Below are 19790 nucleotides of genomic sequence, written 5' to 3'. Positions count from 1 at the left end.
CAAGTAATTCTTCACTGAAATAAGCTCTGGTTCAGTAATAAGAAGGCAGACATTTCAAAAGGGAAGCAGCTCAGATTGTGGACAGAACGCTGTATGACAGGTATCTACTTCACCGTTACACAGGTGTCTCTCAGAATTAGTAACTGTGTTCCCCATGGTATGATTTTATTAGCTGCTTTGCTACCCCAGCTGCACCATGGTGACCCATTTGCAGGCCCTTCATCAGAAATGACCCCATAATTAGTGCTCAGTAAGTCATTTGTTGAAGTAATTTTACAACAAAAGCAGCTAACTAGAACCATATTTTAAAGCTTTTTTACTTATTCACTTGAGATGGGGGAGGGTAAAGGGAGAAGCAGACTCCCTGCTGAGCCAGGAGCCTGATGTGGGGCTTGATCCCAGAACCCAGAGATCATGACCTGAGCCAAAGGCAGATGCTTAACCATCTGAGCCACCCAGGCACCCCCAAAATATGTTCCAAAAAAGAGGGAACTCACGAGAATCAAACTTCCAAGCAATGGTGATGCCGCCAATTTCAGAGTCGCTGAATCTCAGCAGGAAGGTCCCATCAGGCTTGTTAATGAGTAGGTCATGGGCCTGTTGCTTGTTCACGAAACCCAAAATAGCCCTGGATCACAGAGGCCAAAGAGGAGAAACAGATGTGATGTTTTAACAGCGGAAAGAAGAGCTTTATACTCTATTGGCTGACTTAGGAAATGACAATTCTCACCCATCATTCCAATGAGGCTTGAGATGTTTTTTTAACACTTCCATCACACCATCGAACCACTGCCAGAATGTGTAATTTCGCCCTGGTAAATTCTCCTGGTTGGAGATACAACAATGAGCACAAGAAGGCCAAGTGTAACACCTAGAATATTGCCTGCGAATACTTAAATTAAAAAAAATTAAATGAAAAACAAACATCTACACTGTCAGAATCATACAAATAAACATGCTTGTCCAAGTTTTACCAAATGGTCCTACCGTCAAAAACCCAGACAGAGAGGAAGACAGAAGGGAAAACAGAGAAGTTACCAACCCCCAGTGGCCCCCTGCTACAAACAACTTCACTTGGATTTGGGCTGACTTGTCCTTTGCTTTTATGAATTAGGACACTTAAAACACCTGGGGATGGAGGTGTACGCAAAGAGAAACAAAAGGTGGGACATCTCAATGACCCGATGCTGGGGGAGACGCTTCCTCCCTCAGCATTCCCTCTGGTGGGCTGAGGGCCCCACGGTAGCCTGGCTCTGCAGGATTATGTAGCAGGGAGCATCAGAGAGTCCATGGGAAAGAACCATGGACTTCTGATCACAAAAAGCTTTACTTCTTGTGAGACATGCTCTCATTTGCTTTGCTCTATTTCCTTTATAAAGGGAAAAAAATCCACTAGCTGCACACAAAGCCCAGTTTACTTAAATATTCAAAGACCGAATTTTCTACATAAAAAATTATGTGCTTATCCATCTGTTCAGGAGCTTCCTATTACGTGGGGCCCATTTTATTAGAGTCATGAAGAACAAACGCCCCGGGGCTGGAAGCCTCCGGAAGGCATCTAGTTCAGAGGGACTGATCCAAGGGCAGCTGGTGGCAGGTCCCTCACCCTGTTGAACTGGGACCAGGACACGGACATGCCATTATAGTCTTCAAGGTGGCTGCTGCTGCTGTTGAACAGTTTCTGGGCCAGGAACACGAGGTTCTCCTTGGTCAGGCCGCGGTTGCTCTGCACTTCGGCCTTGAATTTCATGTTGAGTGCCTCACACAGCTGTGGCCACAGCACTTTGTCAGGCACGGCGAATGGCACCCTGCCCTGAGGCGGAGGGAAGCCAGAATCTTATGAGAAAACAGTTGCATGATTTATTCACTCAACCCGCAAAATGAAAACACTGATGGCTCAATGCTGTTACAAACATTTGTCTCGCTGAGCCTGAAGATAAATTCTAACTTTTTTGACATAGGCAGCTCTGTGAGACAACTTAGGAGGTACCCTCAAGCTCTCTATGGTGTTCTGTAAATGAGCTGCTGAACCTCCAGTCTCATCCTATATTCTAAGAGCCACAGAACCAAAACGGGAACCAAAGCGGGAACGGGACTCAGACTGGTTCTCTAGCGGCAGGCAGAGAGAATAGTGTGCATACTCACGCACACGTGTGCATAAGTGTGATCCTTGAACCCAGCTCAATGTGAAAAAATTTTATGTGGAAGAATGGAAACGGAGTTGGACCACTTGTAATTGAGGAGCAGGTTATAATATGGATTTTTAATAAACTGTTTTTCATCCCATTCAGACATGGCACTTCATTTTATTTTTCCATTATTACAACATTTTTTGGGGGAATAGGCAACAGAATCACATAATATAAAATTTTAAAAGTATGGAAGGGTATACAGTGATGTGTCTTTTGTTTTGTTTTGTTTTAAGGCTTTATTTGGGAGAGAAGGAGAGCAGCAGAAGGAAAGGGAGAAGCAGACTCCCTGCTGGGCAGGAAGGTAGATGTGGGGCTCAATCCCAGGACCCTGGGAACATGACCTGAGCTTAAGGCAGATGCTTACCAGGCTGAGCCACCCAGGTGCCCCGTGAAGTCACTTTCTTAACTCTGTGTCCCAGCAGCCCAGTTCCTCTGCCCAGAACATATAATCTAGTTTATTGTGTATGCCTCCAAAGATATTCTATGCATGCCGGGAAATATATATAACTTTTCATTTTTAAAAATATAAATGGGGGCACCTGGGTGGCTCTCTCAGTTAAGCACCCGACTCTTGATTTTTGGCTCAGGTCATGATCTCAGGGTTGTGAGACTGAGACCTGCATTGGGTTCTATGCTCAGCAGGGAGTCCGCCTGAGAATCTCTCTCTCCCTTTCCTGCTATCCCTGCCTCCGCTCATGTACTCTCTCTCTAAATAAAAACAAAATAAATAAATAAATTATTGAATATATATATATATATATATATATATATTTACCTATTTTTATATATTATTATATATTATTTATATATATTATATATATTACATATATAGAATAGCATATAATCCACATGTTCTACCTCTCCCTTTTCTCACTTAATATCTGTAAGACCTTACATTAGCACATAAACACATGTTCTTCTGTGGCTGCTAAATATTCCACAGTATGGAAGAACAATACTATAGTTAGCCAGGCCCCCATAGATGGACATCTATGTATCAGCCCAGTGATCTTCAGCTATTATAAACAAGTCTGCAACGTACTTATGTCATCTGACACAGATGGAAATATATCTCTAGAATAAATCCCCACAAGTATGTATTTATTTTAAAAGAGCATAAGATGTACACTAGTCATTAACACAACTGAAAATGCTAAAAATGCTTATTTATTTAGGTATTGCCTAAATTTAGTCAATTTATTTAGCAATGACATGTTGCAAGAGCTGCCAACGTGACACGAGGAATGAGCTTGGACAGGCAGGGAGGGGAATGAGAGGACAGGCAGCAAAACCTATCCAGGGGGCTTATGAGGACTTGCTGCAGGCAGTTTTAAGAGAAGCCTCAAACTTGGGATCTGCAGAATGGGCATGGGAGAATTTCTGTTATAAATCTCACCTTTGCAGCAAAGATACTGTTCTATAAAGAGGACTGTTTTTTTGTTTTTTTTTTAGATTTTTAAAAATTTGTTTATTTTAGAGAGAGAGCTTGAGAGGGGAGAGGGTCAGAGGGAGAAGCAGACTCCTTTTGAGCAGGCAGCCCGATGTGGGACTTGATCCCGGGATTCTAGATCATGACCTGAGCTGAAGGCAGTTGCCCAACCAAGCCACCCAGGGGCCCCTGTAAAGAGGACTGCTGAGAGAACTCACTGAGACTCTTCATGTTAGAGTATGTGAGAGAAGGATATAATTCTATATCCTGAATGCCAACCAGAACCTTTTATCAGGCTTTCATGGAGTATGTGCTGCTGGAAATGTGTGATACCTAGAGCTCTTCCTAATTAAATGTTTTAAAGATGCTCATCAAGCGCACATGAGTGGTCGGAGAGTGTTTGACGCACAGATCCACAAAACCACGTTCCTGCCCTTAGACAAAGCATCTCATTCTTCGTGAGTTGGTATGAATCACGGAACCTCAAGTTTGGAGAAGACATGAAACAGCACCCTCATCGAATGGAGGGAAGAGGGCAGGAAGCAACTGCTAAACTATAAGGAATGCTCTGAGAGGTCTACCTTCTGGAGTCCTAAACTCCACTCACGGTCTGACCCAAGGATTTATTTATTTATTCATTTATTAAAGATGTTTATTTATTTATTTGTTTGTTTGTTTGTTAGAGAGAGAGAGAAAGCATGCGCGCAAGCACTGGCAGATGGAGGCAGAGGGAGAAGCGGGCTCCCCACCGAGCAAGGAGCCCGATGTGGGACTCGATCCCAGGATGCTGGGATCATGACCTGAACTGAAGGCAGCTGCTTAACCAACTGAGCCACCCAGGTGTCCCTGACCCAAGGATTTAAAACACTATTCACTAAACAGTGACTACATGACAAACATTTTGTATTTTGTATGTTACCTAATTTCATTTATTATTTTTTAACGTAAACTCTGTGCCCAAAATGGGACCTGAACTCATGATCCCCAGATCAAGACTTGCATGCTCTCCTGACTGAGCCAGCCAGGTGCCCCTGAATGTTACCTAATTTCATCTTTCTAGCAGCACTATGGACCACTACCATCCCTGTGGTATGGACACTTGGGGAAACTTAGGCTCAAAGAGAGAAAGTGAATTCCCTGTGGTCACAAGGTGAGGAAATGGTGGGGCGTGAGTTTAACCCTTGGCCAGATTCCAAGCTCACGCTCTTTCCATTCTCCACATACTCTCTACTCTGCCTCCCACTACAGAAATCTGCGCTTTTCTATGCTTTTCTGGGAGAGAACACATGAAAGAGATTCATGACACCAGCGTCAGGATCTTAGACCCACAGGCTCAGGGAATCCACTCACAGGCTCTGCAAAAGCATTGTCCCAGAGGACGGTGGCCGTCGCATTGTTGTCCTGGCTGCCATGGACGATCACCACCACTGGGAGGGACAGGGTCTAGAAACACAAAAGAGAAAGGCTGAGTGCCAAGAGCGACACGTTCCTCTCTTGCTTTTCTTTTTATCACAACACGTTCATTCTCTCTTCAGTTTCACTAAGTGTCACACTTGAATAGAAAACCTGATTGGCTCCAGGAATCACAGGACCCTTCACAGTGGTGCAATCTTAGAAATTTTAGATATTTTAAGAAGTGTTGGCTTAGATACTTCTGAAGGAGGCAGTAAGGTTCTCAAAAGGAGAAGAAGAGAGAAAAGAGAAAGAGTATGGAGTATTTCTAGAAGAAAATAGCAAGTAACAAATGTCTCAAAATTACTACAATTGTTACTTGAAGTCATCTGGAGTGATGTTTCCCTGATTTATTCCTACCGGTATCTCCAGCTATTTCTTCTTTTTCTCTTTTTTAAAAAGATTTTATTTACTTATTTGACAGAGAGAGAGAGATCACAAATAGGCAGAGAGGCAGGCAGAGAGAGAGGAAGGGAAGCAGGCTCCCCGCCGAGCAGAGAGCCCGATGTGGGGCTTGATCCCAGGACCCCGAGATCATGACCTGAGTCGAAGGCAGAAGCTTAACCAACTGAGCCACCCAGGCGCCCTCCAGCTATTTCAATTTGCTATTTCCTATTATTGCAGAACTTAAGAGAATCTAAGACACACAATTTTAAGGATGACGCCTCCCCATTTTCTGTCCACTGAAGGTTAAGACACTATGTGATCAAAACAATTCTTTTGTAATACAAAGTACACACACACACACCACACGCTGAGGGAGGGCTTTACCTTGACTTGAAAAACCAGCTCATTTCCACCAACACTGAACTGTGATTCAAACAGGATTGTAAATTTTTCTTCTGTTACTGACTCTGCTCCACGACGGTCAGACCTCTTAATTCGTTTCAGGGACTGCAAAGGAGACAAATAAAAAAGGTTAGAGCCCTCACACAACTAGGGAAGATTTGTTCTTTTCCTTCTCCCATGCTCACCATGTTCCTGAAGTGCGCGCTGAGGGTGCCGGTGGCCTGGTGATACTCCATCACACAGCAGTTGTTCAGAATCTCGCCACTGTAGTCACTGCAGAGCAGAAAGAGACTAGACACAATACCCTCACAGTGTGTCAGTAAATGTAGGGTAGAAAATATATTAGGGGGGACCCAACAAAGAAGGTTGTAAAAATGGATATCATTTAAAGGAAATGTTAGCTCAATAAAATATATAAGATATAAACATACATTAACATAAAAGAAATGTTCTTGGATATATTCCTACCAAATGAATGAAAATCATGTGCTTTTCCACAGAAGGAAAGCCTGTTTGCTTTTTCTAAGCCAGAAGAGGCTAGAAGGGCTCACAGGGCTCCTAAAACGACTGGCAGCATCCAGAATGCTGACTAGGAGGCTGGAGCACATTGTTCCTGTTGTAAAGCCTTGAAAGAGCCAGACATGACGGGGAGGGCACGCGTACTTGCGGGTGTTCTCGTTCTTGAGCAGCGACTTGGCCTGCTGCTCGCTGATGATGGTGGCCTTCACCTGGGGGGGGTTCATGTGCACGTTCAGCTTCCCGCCCACCAGCAGGCGCACCGTCGCTGCAAACTTGGTCTGGGTCTTCAGGACCTGAGGGGGCTGCTTCTCAATGATGAACGTGCTGCGGGGACACAAGGGACCAGACCACACATGATGCTGACTCAGGGGACAGGGTCTGCCCACAGACGTGGGGAGGCTACCGGGGCTCGGCAGGCAAAGGAAGGGCACATGGCACAGCTCCTGTTCCCAGGGAGGACACCGAGAGTCAGAAGAGGTGGTGGGAGGGGAGGCAGTGACATGACTCAGCAGCTGGCCCAAGCTGGGGGGCGGACAAGGGTAGTCCATGGAGCGTCCACAACAGAGACTGGGCAAGGTCAACACCAAGCAGCCACTGCAACTGAGGACAGAGAGGGATGGGGACCCAAGGCAAAAGAGACAAGGATTCCAACGAGAGCCTCCCTACCACAACCCCGGTGGGCAGAGCATCCCTGGCCTGCTCCATGCCAACCACCCAGGGGCTAGGCGTACTGGAGGCAGCAATCACCTGGTCACCAGGGCTGAGATGATGTCTGTGATAGTGGCGTTGACCTCAGCCAGCATCTCCTCCACTGGGCCGGGGATGGGCAGCTGCTGGCAGAGGTGCTCAGCCCTGCGGATCTGCTGCCGGTTCTGCCAGATGATCTCGGCCAACTTCTCACACCTGCACGGGAGCCCCAGGCCACCGGGAGGACAATGGTATCACCCCACGCCCCAGGCTCGAGGCTGAGAGGCCCCAGTCTGGGGAGAACGCCCCAAGACCCAGTTCCTCCCTCCTCCTGGAAGGTTCTGCACCTCAGCCACCACTCCTGACCCGGGAGCAGAGTGCTCCCCGCCTTTCAGGAACACAGAGCTGCACGGGACCAGCACCCCGGAACCGGTCCGCTCTGCCTGAGGCTTCACTCTGCATACCCAGCCCTGTCCCCTCCCCAGCACAGGAACTCCCTTCCTGGGCACATGGCACATGATGGGGGCCCCAAAGCCAGCATCAGGAGCCAGAACCCTCGGTGAACTAAGCCTTGCTGCAGCACAGAGAGAGCTGACTGCCCAAGGAGTCGCCAGAAGCAGCGCCCCTGCCCCCAGCCACCCCCAAACACCATTACCAGGACTGCAGCACGTCCAGGCTGCCCTCGGGGGGCCCTCCGTTCCCTGCCAGCTGTTGCCGCCGCTTCCACTGGATCAGCTCATCGTCCAGAATGATGGTCTGCTGCTTCCGCAGCAGCTGCAGGGTCTTCTGGTGCTTCTCAGCCAGCTCCTGAAGGCAGGTGGGGACAGCAGGCCCTTCTGGGTTCCCACAGAACAGCCCTCACTCGGGAGGCAGGACTGGGGACCAGGCCCTGGGCACAGGCCCTCCCCTCTCCCAAACCCGCTCTGCCTCACATGTTCCCCACAGGAAAGAAGGTTCTGGCCTCCAGCTCTCCAGAATCCCGCTCTCCTCCCAGCCCTAGCCCTCTCTCGGGCTCCCCGGATGGCCCGGGATGTGGGCCTCGGCGCTTGGGAGCAGAGGACGCAGACTGCACTTACCACGCGGTACTGCTGCAGTGTCTGGGCCTCATGCTGCAGCCAGGCCTCCAGGGACACCTGCTTCTGCTGGAGGGCAGTCTCCCGGCTCAGACGCTCCTGGGGACTCAGCTGGTTCAGCCCGGCAAACTGAGCTAGAAGAGGCGATGGGACACCCGCGACCATCATTTCCTGGCTTCCTGCAGGAAGCCCAGTAGAACACCAATACCTGTTCTGGAGGCAAGGCCCTGAGGGTCTGCCCAACATTAGACCGATGGCTACTTGGGGCTCCAGCAGCCAAGAGAGCCAGACCTGAGCGGGCTCTGAGCCCTGTCCTCTCGGCCCTGGCCTCTCGACTGTGATCTCCTCTTTAGGGACTGTACAGATGGAAGCCTGGGGGCAAACACTCCCTAGACCTCCCTTCCATCTTAGTCTACACAGCTGCCTGCGCAGACCTCCTCACGCCACTCGGGGGTCCAGCGTGGAGCCTTGCTGCCTGGTTCGATGTGTGCCCTCACTGTTCACTAACTGAGGAACCTCGGGCAAATCATTTCCCTCTTCTGGGCCTCAGTTTACCCATGTGCAAAATGGGAGAATCTTGGCCCCTGCCTCAGTGAGTCGACAAGGAATAAGTAAGTGATGATCCACCAAAGGCACAAGGAACCTCCCGGCTCGTGGGCCCTGAAGGTCAGAGCTGGTCCTTCCTGGGCAGTGGTTTCCAGTGCAGGTTACAGGGTGCCAGAGACAAGTGGCTGTTCAGTCCCACCCCACACAGAAGGACCGCCTAGGGAAGCCCCTGCCCCATAGGCTCTGTCCCCCACCAGGAGCCCAGGAGCCTCTCCTCTGGAACAAGGGGTTTCTCCAAGTGCTGGCAGGGGCCTAACATGTTGGTTTGTCCAGGCTGGGTGACCGCCAGCTCAGCGGACCAACCAGGAGATGGAGAGGCACAGACAGGCACACACAGGGACAGAAGGAGAAGGTGGCGAGAGGAAGGGAATGTCCAGCGCCCACTGGCAGCAACACAGAAACAGCAAGATTCTCTCAGGACAGGGAGGCAGCTTCTCTCCACGCTAGCGTGGGGCTCTCATCCATGGCACGAAGAGGGAGTCAGGGAGGCCTCCTTACCGTTCTACAAAAAATCTATTATGAAATACTTCAGACCCAGGGAAGGTAGAAAGAGTAATGCAAGGAACATCTGTGTATTATAACCCAGCTGAAGAAACCACAGAGAAAGCCACCTGTATGTCCTTCCCTGCTTGCCAACCCATCCCAGCCTCCAAAGGTAACCACTGTCCTCCACGCTGGGATTATCACGGCCTGCCCAGTGTCTTGCTGAGTATCCCAGTGTCCTCACTTGGGCTGAGACAAGGAGATGGGAGCATCAGCATGTTGTGGTCAAGGGCCACGTCACACTGACCGAGGCCCTGCCTCATGGACACACAAGCTGGGACAGACGAAAAGGAACTCGAGACAGCCCGGGAAACCCTAGCACTGGAGGAGAACTAGAAATACGGTTCTGATCCCATGACTGGGGACTGAGAGAGAAGACTACCGTCCAGCCGTGGCACACAGCAAAGTAGTCCTGAGGCCACCTCAGAAATCCTGCCATCCACTGGGGGTGCTGGTGATTCCACACCTGGGTCCAACCTCCCTAAGCGAGTGACCCACTTAGGTCTCTCCTGGCACTCTGTGGAAGCTTCTGGAAGGGAGGTCAGGAGATGGGAGGCAATTCTCTGCTTCACTGGAGGGAGCTGAGCCTTCTCTTGCACAAACAGAGCAATAAGTTTGCATTTCTGATGAGTCAACTTGATAAATGAGACTGAACTGACATTGTATGGTGGGTAGAAATCCAAAGCAGAATCTAATGCAAACCTATAAATAGGAAATAGAAAACCCAAGAAGAGGACTGGAAGAACTATCAGCCATCAAAGGCTGGGGTAGAACTGACAGCCTGAATTTTCCTATTCTCCAGTCTAGGAAGAGGGCCACCCTTTCTGTGAGGTCAGTCTGAGATGGATTCAGATGGAGGAAGACATGCTGGAACAATCCCACCAACATTTACTCAACACCTGGTATGCGTGAGCCTGAGGGTACAGAGGTATAAGACATAATACCTTCTCAAAGACTATATTCTACTGAGGGAGATGGAGTTATTAATAAATAATATCAAGACAGCTGTAAGACTGACCCACATGCAGAGTCTTAGAGAAGCACTTGGATAGAGATGGCTATGCGTCTGTATAGCCGGGTTGATCAAGCAGAGGCTTTTCAGAGATTCTCTGCAGGGCCTGCTTGCAGGGAGAGGGAAGTTAAAGTCACCCTGTCAAATTCCTACACAGTCAGTAGGGGGCCCCAGTGGGGACCCAGAATCTACTGATGAAGTTTTCAATACCCAGGTACCTAGAAGGATTTACACAAGGAAGGGGAGCTTTGTCCTTTAGGTGCTAGGACAGCCTCTGAATAACCACACAAAACAGCATTAAACATTTGTCATTACAAACACAGCTCTTAGCCCTTATACTTTCTCTGCTTAGAGAATTTAACATTTCAGTAAAGCAGCATTTATGAAACATCAAGTATACACTAAACTTTTTTTTACTAGACTATGAACTTCTTCCCACAGGTGGAAATGTCTTCCCCAACAGACCAGGAAGAACATCCGTGCGGGAAACCTGAGTGAGACCCACACTCGCTGAAGGCAAGCTTGTGACCTCTCTTCCTTCCTAAGCCTCTTCCTCTCTGCCCCAACCTTAGGCAAATTCCTGCTACTCAAGAGAAAGGAGAAAGCCTCTAAACAGAAACCTGGTTCTTTTCCAATCTGACCTGAACTTCCTTCTAGCCCTCGTGACACACACTGCCTGGCCATGTGGGCCTCACCCTGGATCCGCAGGCTCTCCTGATACTGGATGATGAAGTACTCCTGGGTCTGCTGCAGCTTCTTCAGTTCATTCTCTGTGTCTTGTGTGACCAGCCGCAGCTCCTCAAACGTCTGGTTGATCTGGAGGTGTTTCTGGGACATGGTGTCAGCAAGACTTCCAACCGGAGAAGTACCCTGGAGACAGAATGGGGAGAGTGCAGGCCACAGTGAGGATGGAAGAAAGCCTTATGAAGGAAAAGCCAATGCTAGCACCTCAAACCTGGCTGAAATCCCAAAAGTGGAATTTTGAGTCAGAGGAACCACACACATCATTTGTGAGAACCAATGAGGAGGACGGGAGAAAAGGAGGGAAAATAGGTGATCTGGCCAACTGTGACACCTTCTTAAGTCACAGTAGAAATTTCGGGGCGCCTGGGTGGCTCAGTGGGTTAAGCCTCTGCCTTCGGCTCAGGTCATGATCTCAGCGTCTTGGGATCGAGCCCTACGTCCGGCTCTCTGCTCAGTGGGGAGCCTGCTTCCTCCTCTCTCTCTGCCTGCCTCTCTGCCTACTTGTGATCTGTCTGTCAAATAAATAAATACAATCTTTAAAAAAAAAAAAAAAAAGAAAAGAAATTTCTGTGACAGTCTGGCCTCCACCAGAGTCACCCAAACAGGGTCCACCTAAGCCCTCTTTGGAGAGAGTACATCCAGGAGTTATCTAATGATGGTAACCCCTCGTTCCACATTCGTTCACCGACCCAATGCCATGGACCGTGTGAGGTGCTGGAGACACAACGGGGAACAAGGCTGTGTGAACACACATCATCTGTGTCCTCACTCAAGACCTTCTTGTAACTGGGGGAAGAGGCTGAACCTCTCACAGACAGCATCGTAGAGACTCCCAAAATGAAGTTACAGGGGAGGCATCAATAAGGCTTTTATGGATCCAGCCATTTAGGTGACCTGGTCTCGGCCACTCCTTCAACACTTGTTTGAAAGGGGGCTCAGCAAAAATCCTTCTTAAGTAATCTCACCTGAATATGAGCATGCTTTACTCAAAAACCATTCAGTTGGGATTAAATTATTTCACACTTGTCCACACTGTTTTGTGGTGATAATCTCATCAAGATTATAGATCAGTTAAGATGAGACCATTCTATTACTTTTGTGCCCCTTGGGACAGTGCTCTGGTTATACAGATACAAACAGATGCACACCAAATTATGTTAAGAAATCTGGGTCCAGAGAGAAGTGGGCAAGGAAGGACTTCCCAGCTCCTTTCCCCACACCCACGGGACACTCACATTGTTGGCTTCTCGCACCAGCCTCTGCTCATTGTACAGAATATGTCGGATGCAGCGGACCAGCTCCATGGGACAGCGGTCGTACGTGTTCTAAAAGAATCCAACAGCAGACATCACTTTGTTCCACACCATGTTATGGGGCCTAACGCTACCTCGGTGCAGGGGTGAGATTTTATAAAGGAAGAGACTCCTAGAGACATGATGACATAATCAAAAGCAATGCTGCTCCTCTAATACTAATGGGGAGGAGAAAAGTATGTCATATGAAACCCAATTACAATGAGAAGGCAAGATTATTTTATTTCTTGCCTCTTAATTTGCCTAAAGTGCTAGGGCATCATTCTTGGAAAAAGGATACATAAATTTCAAGAGGACCACGTCAGAGGAGACACTGGACACCATCTTGACTGAGTAATCAAAATTACGACCACCAATGCAGGAAACATGGATGGTGTATGTCTCTAGATGTGATATCCTAAGAGGGACAGAACATCACTAAATCTAATTTAAACATCACTGAATCTAACGAGGAGGAGACATCACACAAACCCAAAAGGAGGTCCATTTTATCTTTAAAAATAGACAAGGGGCACCTGGGTGGCTCAGTGGGTTAAAGCCTCTGCCTCCAGCTCAGGTCATGATTCCAGGGTCCTGCAATTGAGCCCCGCATCGGGCTCTCTGCTCAGCAGGGAGCCTGCTCCCCACCCCATCGCCTGCCTCTATGCCTACTTATGATCTCTCTCTCTGTCAGATAAATAAATAAAATCTTAAAAAAAAAACAGACGAGCCAAATTATTTTAAAATGTCAATGCAGGGGCACCTGGCTGACTCAGTTAGTAGAGCATGCAACTCTTGATCTTGGGTTGTAAGTTCAAGCTTCACATTAGGTGTAGAGTTTACTTAAAAATAAAATCTTAGGGGGAAAAAAAGAAAAGGCAATGTAATGAAAGACAAAGAGGTTGAAATGGTTCCAGATTACAGGAGATTAAAGAGACACGACATGGACGCCTGGGTGGCTCAGTTCGTTAAGCGACTGCCTTTGGCTCAGGTCATGATCCCAGGGTCCTGGTATCGAGTCCCACATCTGGCTCCTGGCTCAGCAGAGAGCCTCCTTCTCCCTCTCGCTCTGTCTGTACTCTCACTCCCTGTTAAATGAGTAAATAAAATCTTAAAAAAAAAAAAAAAAAGAGGGAGAGAGAGAGAGACAGGACAACCGGATGCAATATGTGGTCCTGGGCCAGAGGGGGAAAAAATGCCATAAAGGTTATTATTGAGTCAGTTAACAAAATGGAAATATAGATATGATTACCTAAGAGTGTTTTGTCAATGTGACATGTACTGAGACTGATAACTGTACTACAAGCAGGAAGAGAAAATGCACACTGAAGCACTTAGGGGCAAAGGGACATGATGTATGCAGCTTAGTCTCAAGTCACAAAAAATGTGTGTGGAGAGAGACGGAATATAATAAAGCAAATATTAACAACAGGTGTTTCTGGGTCTATGTAGGGGTTCTTTGTATCAATCCTGCAATTTCCTATAAATTTGAAATTGTTTTCAAATAAAAAGTTTAAAAATACAAGGCTACAATCCCAAAATCATACAATAAGAACTTTATACACCTAACATGTAACACTGGGTTGAAGCAGAGAAAGAAAAGCTCCATGGCAAGTACTAAATGGAGAGTCTCTCCTAGGGAAGGGAATTGAGCGTGAGCCCTCGTTCACACCCACCTGGAGCTGCGTAGCATAGTGCCCCAGCTTGATCTTCAGTAAGAACCCATCCTCCCCGACTTGGTGCTCCGCCTTCTTCTGCAGCTCCTGCACCAGGCCCTCCAGGAGCTGGGTGGCCTTAATGTTCTCCTGTGGATTATCAAGATCTATTGAGTCCCTAGGGGAAAAAAATTACATACATATGTATACATACATGCAAATACAGTCTCAACGCATCACACCTTTTCTTTAGCTGAAGTGATTTCTTCATAATGCTAATGGCAAATTTCAGAAAACAGTCCAATTCAAATTGTCTAGATGCCTATATTAATCTATCCCTAATCCACTAATTACCTGACTGTATATATTTCCTTTCTTTTCTTCTTTCTTCTCTCTCTCTTTCTTTCTTTTACAATGTACTGCCCTTTCTCCTTCCTTCTATTGACTTGCTCTGGTGCTTACACTATCTGCTGGAAATGAAGGGAAAAGGAAAGTGCTTCGTGTACTCTGAAGGAAACAAGGGCTCTGATAACTTCCTATTTATAGTTACTCCTCAAGGGTGTAAGGGGGCACAAGGTCAAGAATGTTCTACATGCTTCTGCCAGCCTTGACTAGTTCTGTGTGTTGCTAATTTCACACAGTACTTCTTACAGTAAAGACAGGTGCAATAACACTGACTGCCATTTCTAAGGAAGCCTGGAAATGAGTTATAAAGACAGAAGGTGCCTGCAGGCATAGACACAAGTCACTGGTCGCAGGTCTGGGACCTCCAAGCAATGCTAACTCTTCCAGTGACGCAGAGAAACCACTCTACTCTACAGATTTTGTACTAATTCAGAGCCGTTGAACTGGTGACAGGTTGGACAGTTTCCCGCCTTCCCTCTCTTCCTTCTCCTCTTTATTCCTTCCTTTCTTCTCTCCTTCCCCCACTCCCCTCACCAACTCTCTTTTTTCAAACAATTTAGGCAACAATTGCTATTGGGCAGTATTGAGTTGCTCAACTCAGCTCGCTGAAGAAACAAAACAGCTGTCAGATTGAAGTAACGTTCAGTTACTGCTGACCGGGTCTGGAGCCAAGTACGAGATCTGGTGGTCGCTAAAGGCTGCACCTCTACACCCTGAAGTCAGTCAGCAACTAGTCTCAGACAAAGGCTCAAGCAGGTGTGCCCAAACGCTGATGATAACGTAGCTCAGTGAATATACCCACATCTGTACTCTGAGAAGGCAGTAGAGAAAGCCAAATTTTAAATACGTATCCTTTCTGTACTAAGTAAAGTTAACGTATTAAATGAAAGCCTGGAAGGAATGAAGGGCAGCCTGCACCTCTGTTTCCACTGGCAATAATTCTCCTCATCTGAGGAACCCACTCTTGAGAAGATCCGGTCTCTGTGCAAAACTCACAGAAACCATGTACTGGTTCTGGCACTTGAAAACTCAACTCTCTACTTAAAAAGTGGGGGAAGGGGGGAGGCTTTCTTAGCTTAAACATGAAGAAATGAACATCTTTTTAAATTAAAATCTTGGGGCACCTGGGTGGCTCAATGGGTTAAAGCCTCTGCCTTTGGCTCAGGTCATGATCCCAGGATCCTGGGATTGAGGCCCCACATGGCATCGGGCTCTCTGCTCGGCAGGGAGCCTGCTTCCTTCCTCCTCTTTCTCTGCCTGCCTCTCTGCCTACTTGAGATCTTTGTCTGTCAAATAAATGAATAAAATCTTTTTAAAAAATTAATTAATTAAAATCTTTATGTTCTTAAAAAAACCACGCTAAATAAAATTCAGGTTTTTTTTTTTAATATCAACAGTCTTTTAACATTCGTTCGATAAGAAACTACATGGGGAATCTACTAAATGAAATTTTAAATCACCAGAAACTTCCTACTAATGTTTTTCTGAACTCTCCAAGTCATTAAAACAGAAAAGAAAATGAAAAAAATGGAAAAGCACTAGACAAGGTGCAGCTGATGTGCTTATGTTTAGCTTGGTTTTTTTCTCACTTCATTACAAGAGGTTGAGATTTTTTAAATTGCCCAGAAAATTGCCTTCCTTTGGTGCTCTCTAGTTTCCGACCAGAAATCTGCTACTAACACAGAACTGCAATTACTGCAAGGTGGCAACACTGACAGGTACACAAGCCTGCTTGGACAGTCGTAGAGTGGCCTCTTGTCCTGGGATCTGCAGGGGCGGACCCCGCCCTGCCCACCCTGCCACCCCCCACAGAGGCCTGAAGCAGCTGATGAGCCCCTCAGATCAGAAGGACAGGCTGCTGGCCACCCAACATGCTCCCAGGCCCTGAGCAGAACAGGCCCTGAGCCTGCAATAACGTCCATTAGAAAGCTCTGTTGTCAATCTAGTGCATTATACTAACTCTGAAAGAATTTAAAAATAATTTTCCCTCTGAATATATAAACAGTAATTTGGCAAATAAGAGTAAAAACACGCCTGTTAAATCTGCCACCAAGGGATGCCTGAGTGGCTCAGTAGGTTAAGCCACTGCCTTCGGCTCAGGTTATGATCCTGGGGTCCTGGGATCCAGTCCCACATCTGGCTCCTTGCTCAGTGGGGAGCCTGCTTCTCTCTCTGCCTCTGCCTGACACTCTGCCTGCTTCTGCATTACCTCTCTCTCTGACAAATAAATAAATAAAATCTTAAAAAAAAAAAAAAATCTGCCACCAGGAATGTAATTATTGTTAATATTTTGGTGTATTGTCTTTTGGTCTTTATGTGTATGTATACATTCAAAAACACCAATGTCACCATTGTTAACTTTGTTAATAATACATTTTATTAAATGATATGCATATGCATACCTGAGTTGCCCCATTAAGCACTAAATTCTTTGTGGACACACAAGGGCTTTATTCTTGTTCATATGAACTCTACACCCTACAGGCACTCAAAACATATTTGTCAACTGTGGTTTATTAGCAGCAATGATCTAATGCTTTTAATAATTTTTTATTTTTTATAAACATATATTTTTATCCCCAGGGGTACAGGTCTGTGAATCGCCAGGTTTACACACTTCACAGCTTTTACCACAACTTATTATTTATTAAAGGGAAAGAAGAAAAAATAAGATACAGGAAAAAAATCCTATTTTAAAAATCTCAAGAGTTATTCCATCTCTCTAAAATCTAAGCTAGGGCCAAATAACTTTTCATGGGTCACATCATTTTTTAAAAATGTATAACTTTTAAAGTCTCCTTCATGTTCTTTCCAATCAAACCCCCAAAGCCTTGTGCTTCACTAAATATGACAGAAAAAACTGGGTTCACTTACCAAGCTTGGCTTTCAATCCACTGGGATAAATAATGTCGCACCTCGATGGGGAAATGCTGGCCATATAATGCTTGCATCTGATGAAGAGCATCACCTTGAAGCTGCTGGGCCTGTATCCACACAGCCATGGTTTCAATCTGTTAAACAAGTGATCAGTGGTTTGGGTGGGGTTTTTTTTTCTTCCCCCTTTAAATCCACTAGAATAAATAGTCACAATTTAAAAACCTAGAATAAATGCTTTTAAGCCCTTCATGGTAGAATAGATATCAGTATTCTGGAACTGAATTTTAGCTTTAAAATGTTTCAAAATGTACACATCCAGTGTGGTCATGAAAGGCATATAACTTGGTCTACGAAGTGCCAACTATAAAACATATTGAAATCCTCCAAGTGAAAGTACAAAGCCAACATTAGGAGAACTGCCTATAACTTTGGTATCACAGACATAGTTACTTTTATTCCAAACTTTAAGTAACAATAAGCAGCATTTTAACTGTAAGATAATTAGCACCTTATGTCCAGGTCGGACTCCCCTGCTCAGCGGAGAATCTGCTTTGTTGTTGTTGTTTTAAATCACTTGTTTTAGGGCACTTGGGTGGCTCAGTTGGTTAAGGGTGTGCCTTCGGCTCAGGTCATGATCCTAGAGTCCTGGGATTGAGTCCTGCATCAGGCTCCCTCCTCAACAAGGAGCCTGCTTCTCCCTCTGCCTGTCATTTCCTCTGCTTGTGGTCCCTCTCTCAAATAAATAAATAAATAAAATCTTTAAAAAAAAAAAAAAAAGCACTTGTTTTAGATTTGGCATTTTGACTAGAAATGCAATAAATGTGCTGCCATTTCGAAAAAGTCCCAGTAAAAGAAAAGTGAAAATATCTAAAACATGAATTAGACCCTAAGTATTACTGTCAGTTACTTAAGCTGCAATGCTTTATGCAGAAAGGGTATAGATTTATCTGGAAAAATGCCCCAAGTTTCACCTTCTGAGTTACTGCTAAGGAATTTATGAAGCAATCATCTATTAAATTACAGTATTTAAAAATCTGTGCGACAGGGACCCTAGGTGGCTCAGTCAGTTAAGCATCTGCTTTTGGTTCCGGTCATGGTACTGGGATCCAACCCCGCATTGGGCTTGTTGCTCAGCAGGGAGCTTGCTTCTCCCTCAGCCTACTACTCCCTCTGCTTGTGCGTTCTCTCTGACAAACAAAATCTTAAAAAAACCCAAAAAACAAAAAAAGACCTCTCCAACATAAAAACAATACATTCCAGCTAAGAGAACAAGAACCATTATATTCCAATAGTAGGTAGGTTTTTAAAACATGCCCTTGAGTCTAGAAGAAGTTTTATAAAACTACCATGATGCCTTCTCTCAGATTTACCTGAAAATTTTATTTATTGGGGCATCTGGGTGGCTAAGTGAGTTAAGCCTTTGCCTTTGGCTCAGATCATGATCTCAGGATCCTGGGATGGAGCCCCACATTGGGCTCTCCTCTTGGCATTCTCGTTCTCCCTCTGTCTCTCTGCCTACTTGTGATCTCTCTCTCTGTGTCAAATAAAGAAATAAAATCTTAAAAAATATATATTTAAAAAAAAATTTATTTGACAGAGAGAGAGACCACAAGAGAGAACACAAGCCAGAGGAAAGGGAGAGGGGGAAGCAGGCTTCCTGCTAAGCAGGGAGCCTGATATGGGACTGGATCCCAGGACCGTGGGATCATGACCTGGGCCAAAGGCAGACAGTTAACCACTGAGCCACCCACCCAGGCACACCTACTTGAGAATTTTTCATTCAGTTGGCAGAAACTCTCTGGAATCAACCTAATTGGGATGGCAATGTTACTTTCATTACACAAGAGGGTACAAAAACTGAATCGTACTCTAATACCAGGGTCCATAATGTAGAATTTGGAAGGTAGGTAACTTGAAACCCATCCAAAATGATCTGGCTACTGATTTCCATCATTTTTTTGACTATGTTACAATTAGGGTCCAGTAAATCAGATCTTGATTTTGTTGACTACCAAAGATACACATGTGTGTTGGGAAATAAAAATCTAGTTGTAGTTGTCCGATAGTATAACACTGAGCTATTTATGGGACAAGTCAGTTAGCCAACAATGAGGTATGGGGTGGATGCCAGTTACCTATTTTAGACTTGTGCAATGCTATAGAACACTTGAGTGGCGTACAATTTTATTTAGGGCTTTTGGACATTAAGGCTGGGATCACTGTGAGATCATCCAAAACATCAAATTTCAATGGCTGAGAGTTTACTAGGAGAAAGGCCTGGATAAAAGAGCTCTCTCCAGAAGCAACTGCACATTATAATCTAACACCTGGAAGACATTTAATTGTACAATATAATTTTTAATTGGATGAATTGTATGCCAAGATTTTGGAAAACTTGAACAGAGACCAAGACATATTTTTTGGATAAAAGGATGGATGGGTGGGTGGAGAAGCTTAAGTAGTTATGTGTATGGAAGAGCAATGAAGGAATGAAGAACATAATTCAGGTTTTCAT

The 19790-nt window shown here is 45.8% G+C and overlaps 1 protein-coding gene across 2 annotated transcripts in view; it reads right to left on the bottom strand.

Annotated features, from left to right (window-relative positions):
• LOC131815766 (signal transducer and activator of transcription 5B) overlaps positions 1–19790 on the bottom strand; it is a 67817-nt gene that overhangs the window by 7067 nt on the left and 40960 nt on the right. The window contains exons 2-15 of one of the 2 annotated variants that reach the window (XM_059147691.1): positions 17273–17409; positions 14015–14171; positions 12282–12371; positions 10998–11172; positions 8145–8275; positions 7724–7875; positions 7129–7284; positions 6526–6705; positions 6048–6135; positions 5845–5967; positions 4972–5064; positions 1607–1813; positions 731–825; positions 498–628 (exon numbers count right to left, since the gene is read on the bottom strand). In XM_059147691.1, coding sequence (XP_059003674.1) covers positions 498–628; positions 731–825; positions 1607–1813; positions 4972–5064; positions 5845–5967; positions 6048–6135; positions 6526–6705; positions 7129–7284; positions 7724–7875; positions 8145–8275; positions 10998–11172; positions 12282–12371; positions 14015–14171; positions 17273–17400 — 1906 coding nt within the window. In that variant the 5' untranslated portion in view covers positions 17401–17409. Of the gene's footprint in view, positions 1–497; positions 629–730; positions 826–1606; positions 1814–4971; positions 5065–5844; positions 5968–6047; positions 6136–6525; positions 6706–7128; positions 7285–7723; positions 7876–8144; positions 8276–10997; positions 11173–12281; positions 12372–14014; positions 14172–17272; positions 17411–19790 lie in introns of those variants that run through there. The other variant, XM_059147693.1, reaches the window with a different exon arrangement.

The sequence above is a fragment of the Mustela lutreola genome, chromosome 15 (assembly GCF_030435805.1).
Source record: "Mustela lutreola isolate mMusLut2 chromosome 15, mMusLut2.pri, whole genome shotgun sequence".
NCBI lineage: Eukaryota > Metazoa > Chordata > Mammalia > Carnivora > Mustelidae > Mustela > Mustela lutreola.
This window is presented reverse-complemented; position numbering and strand designations above follow the sequence as displayed.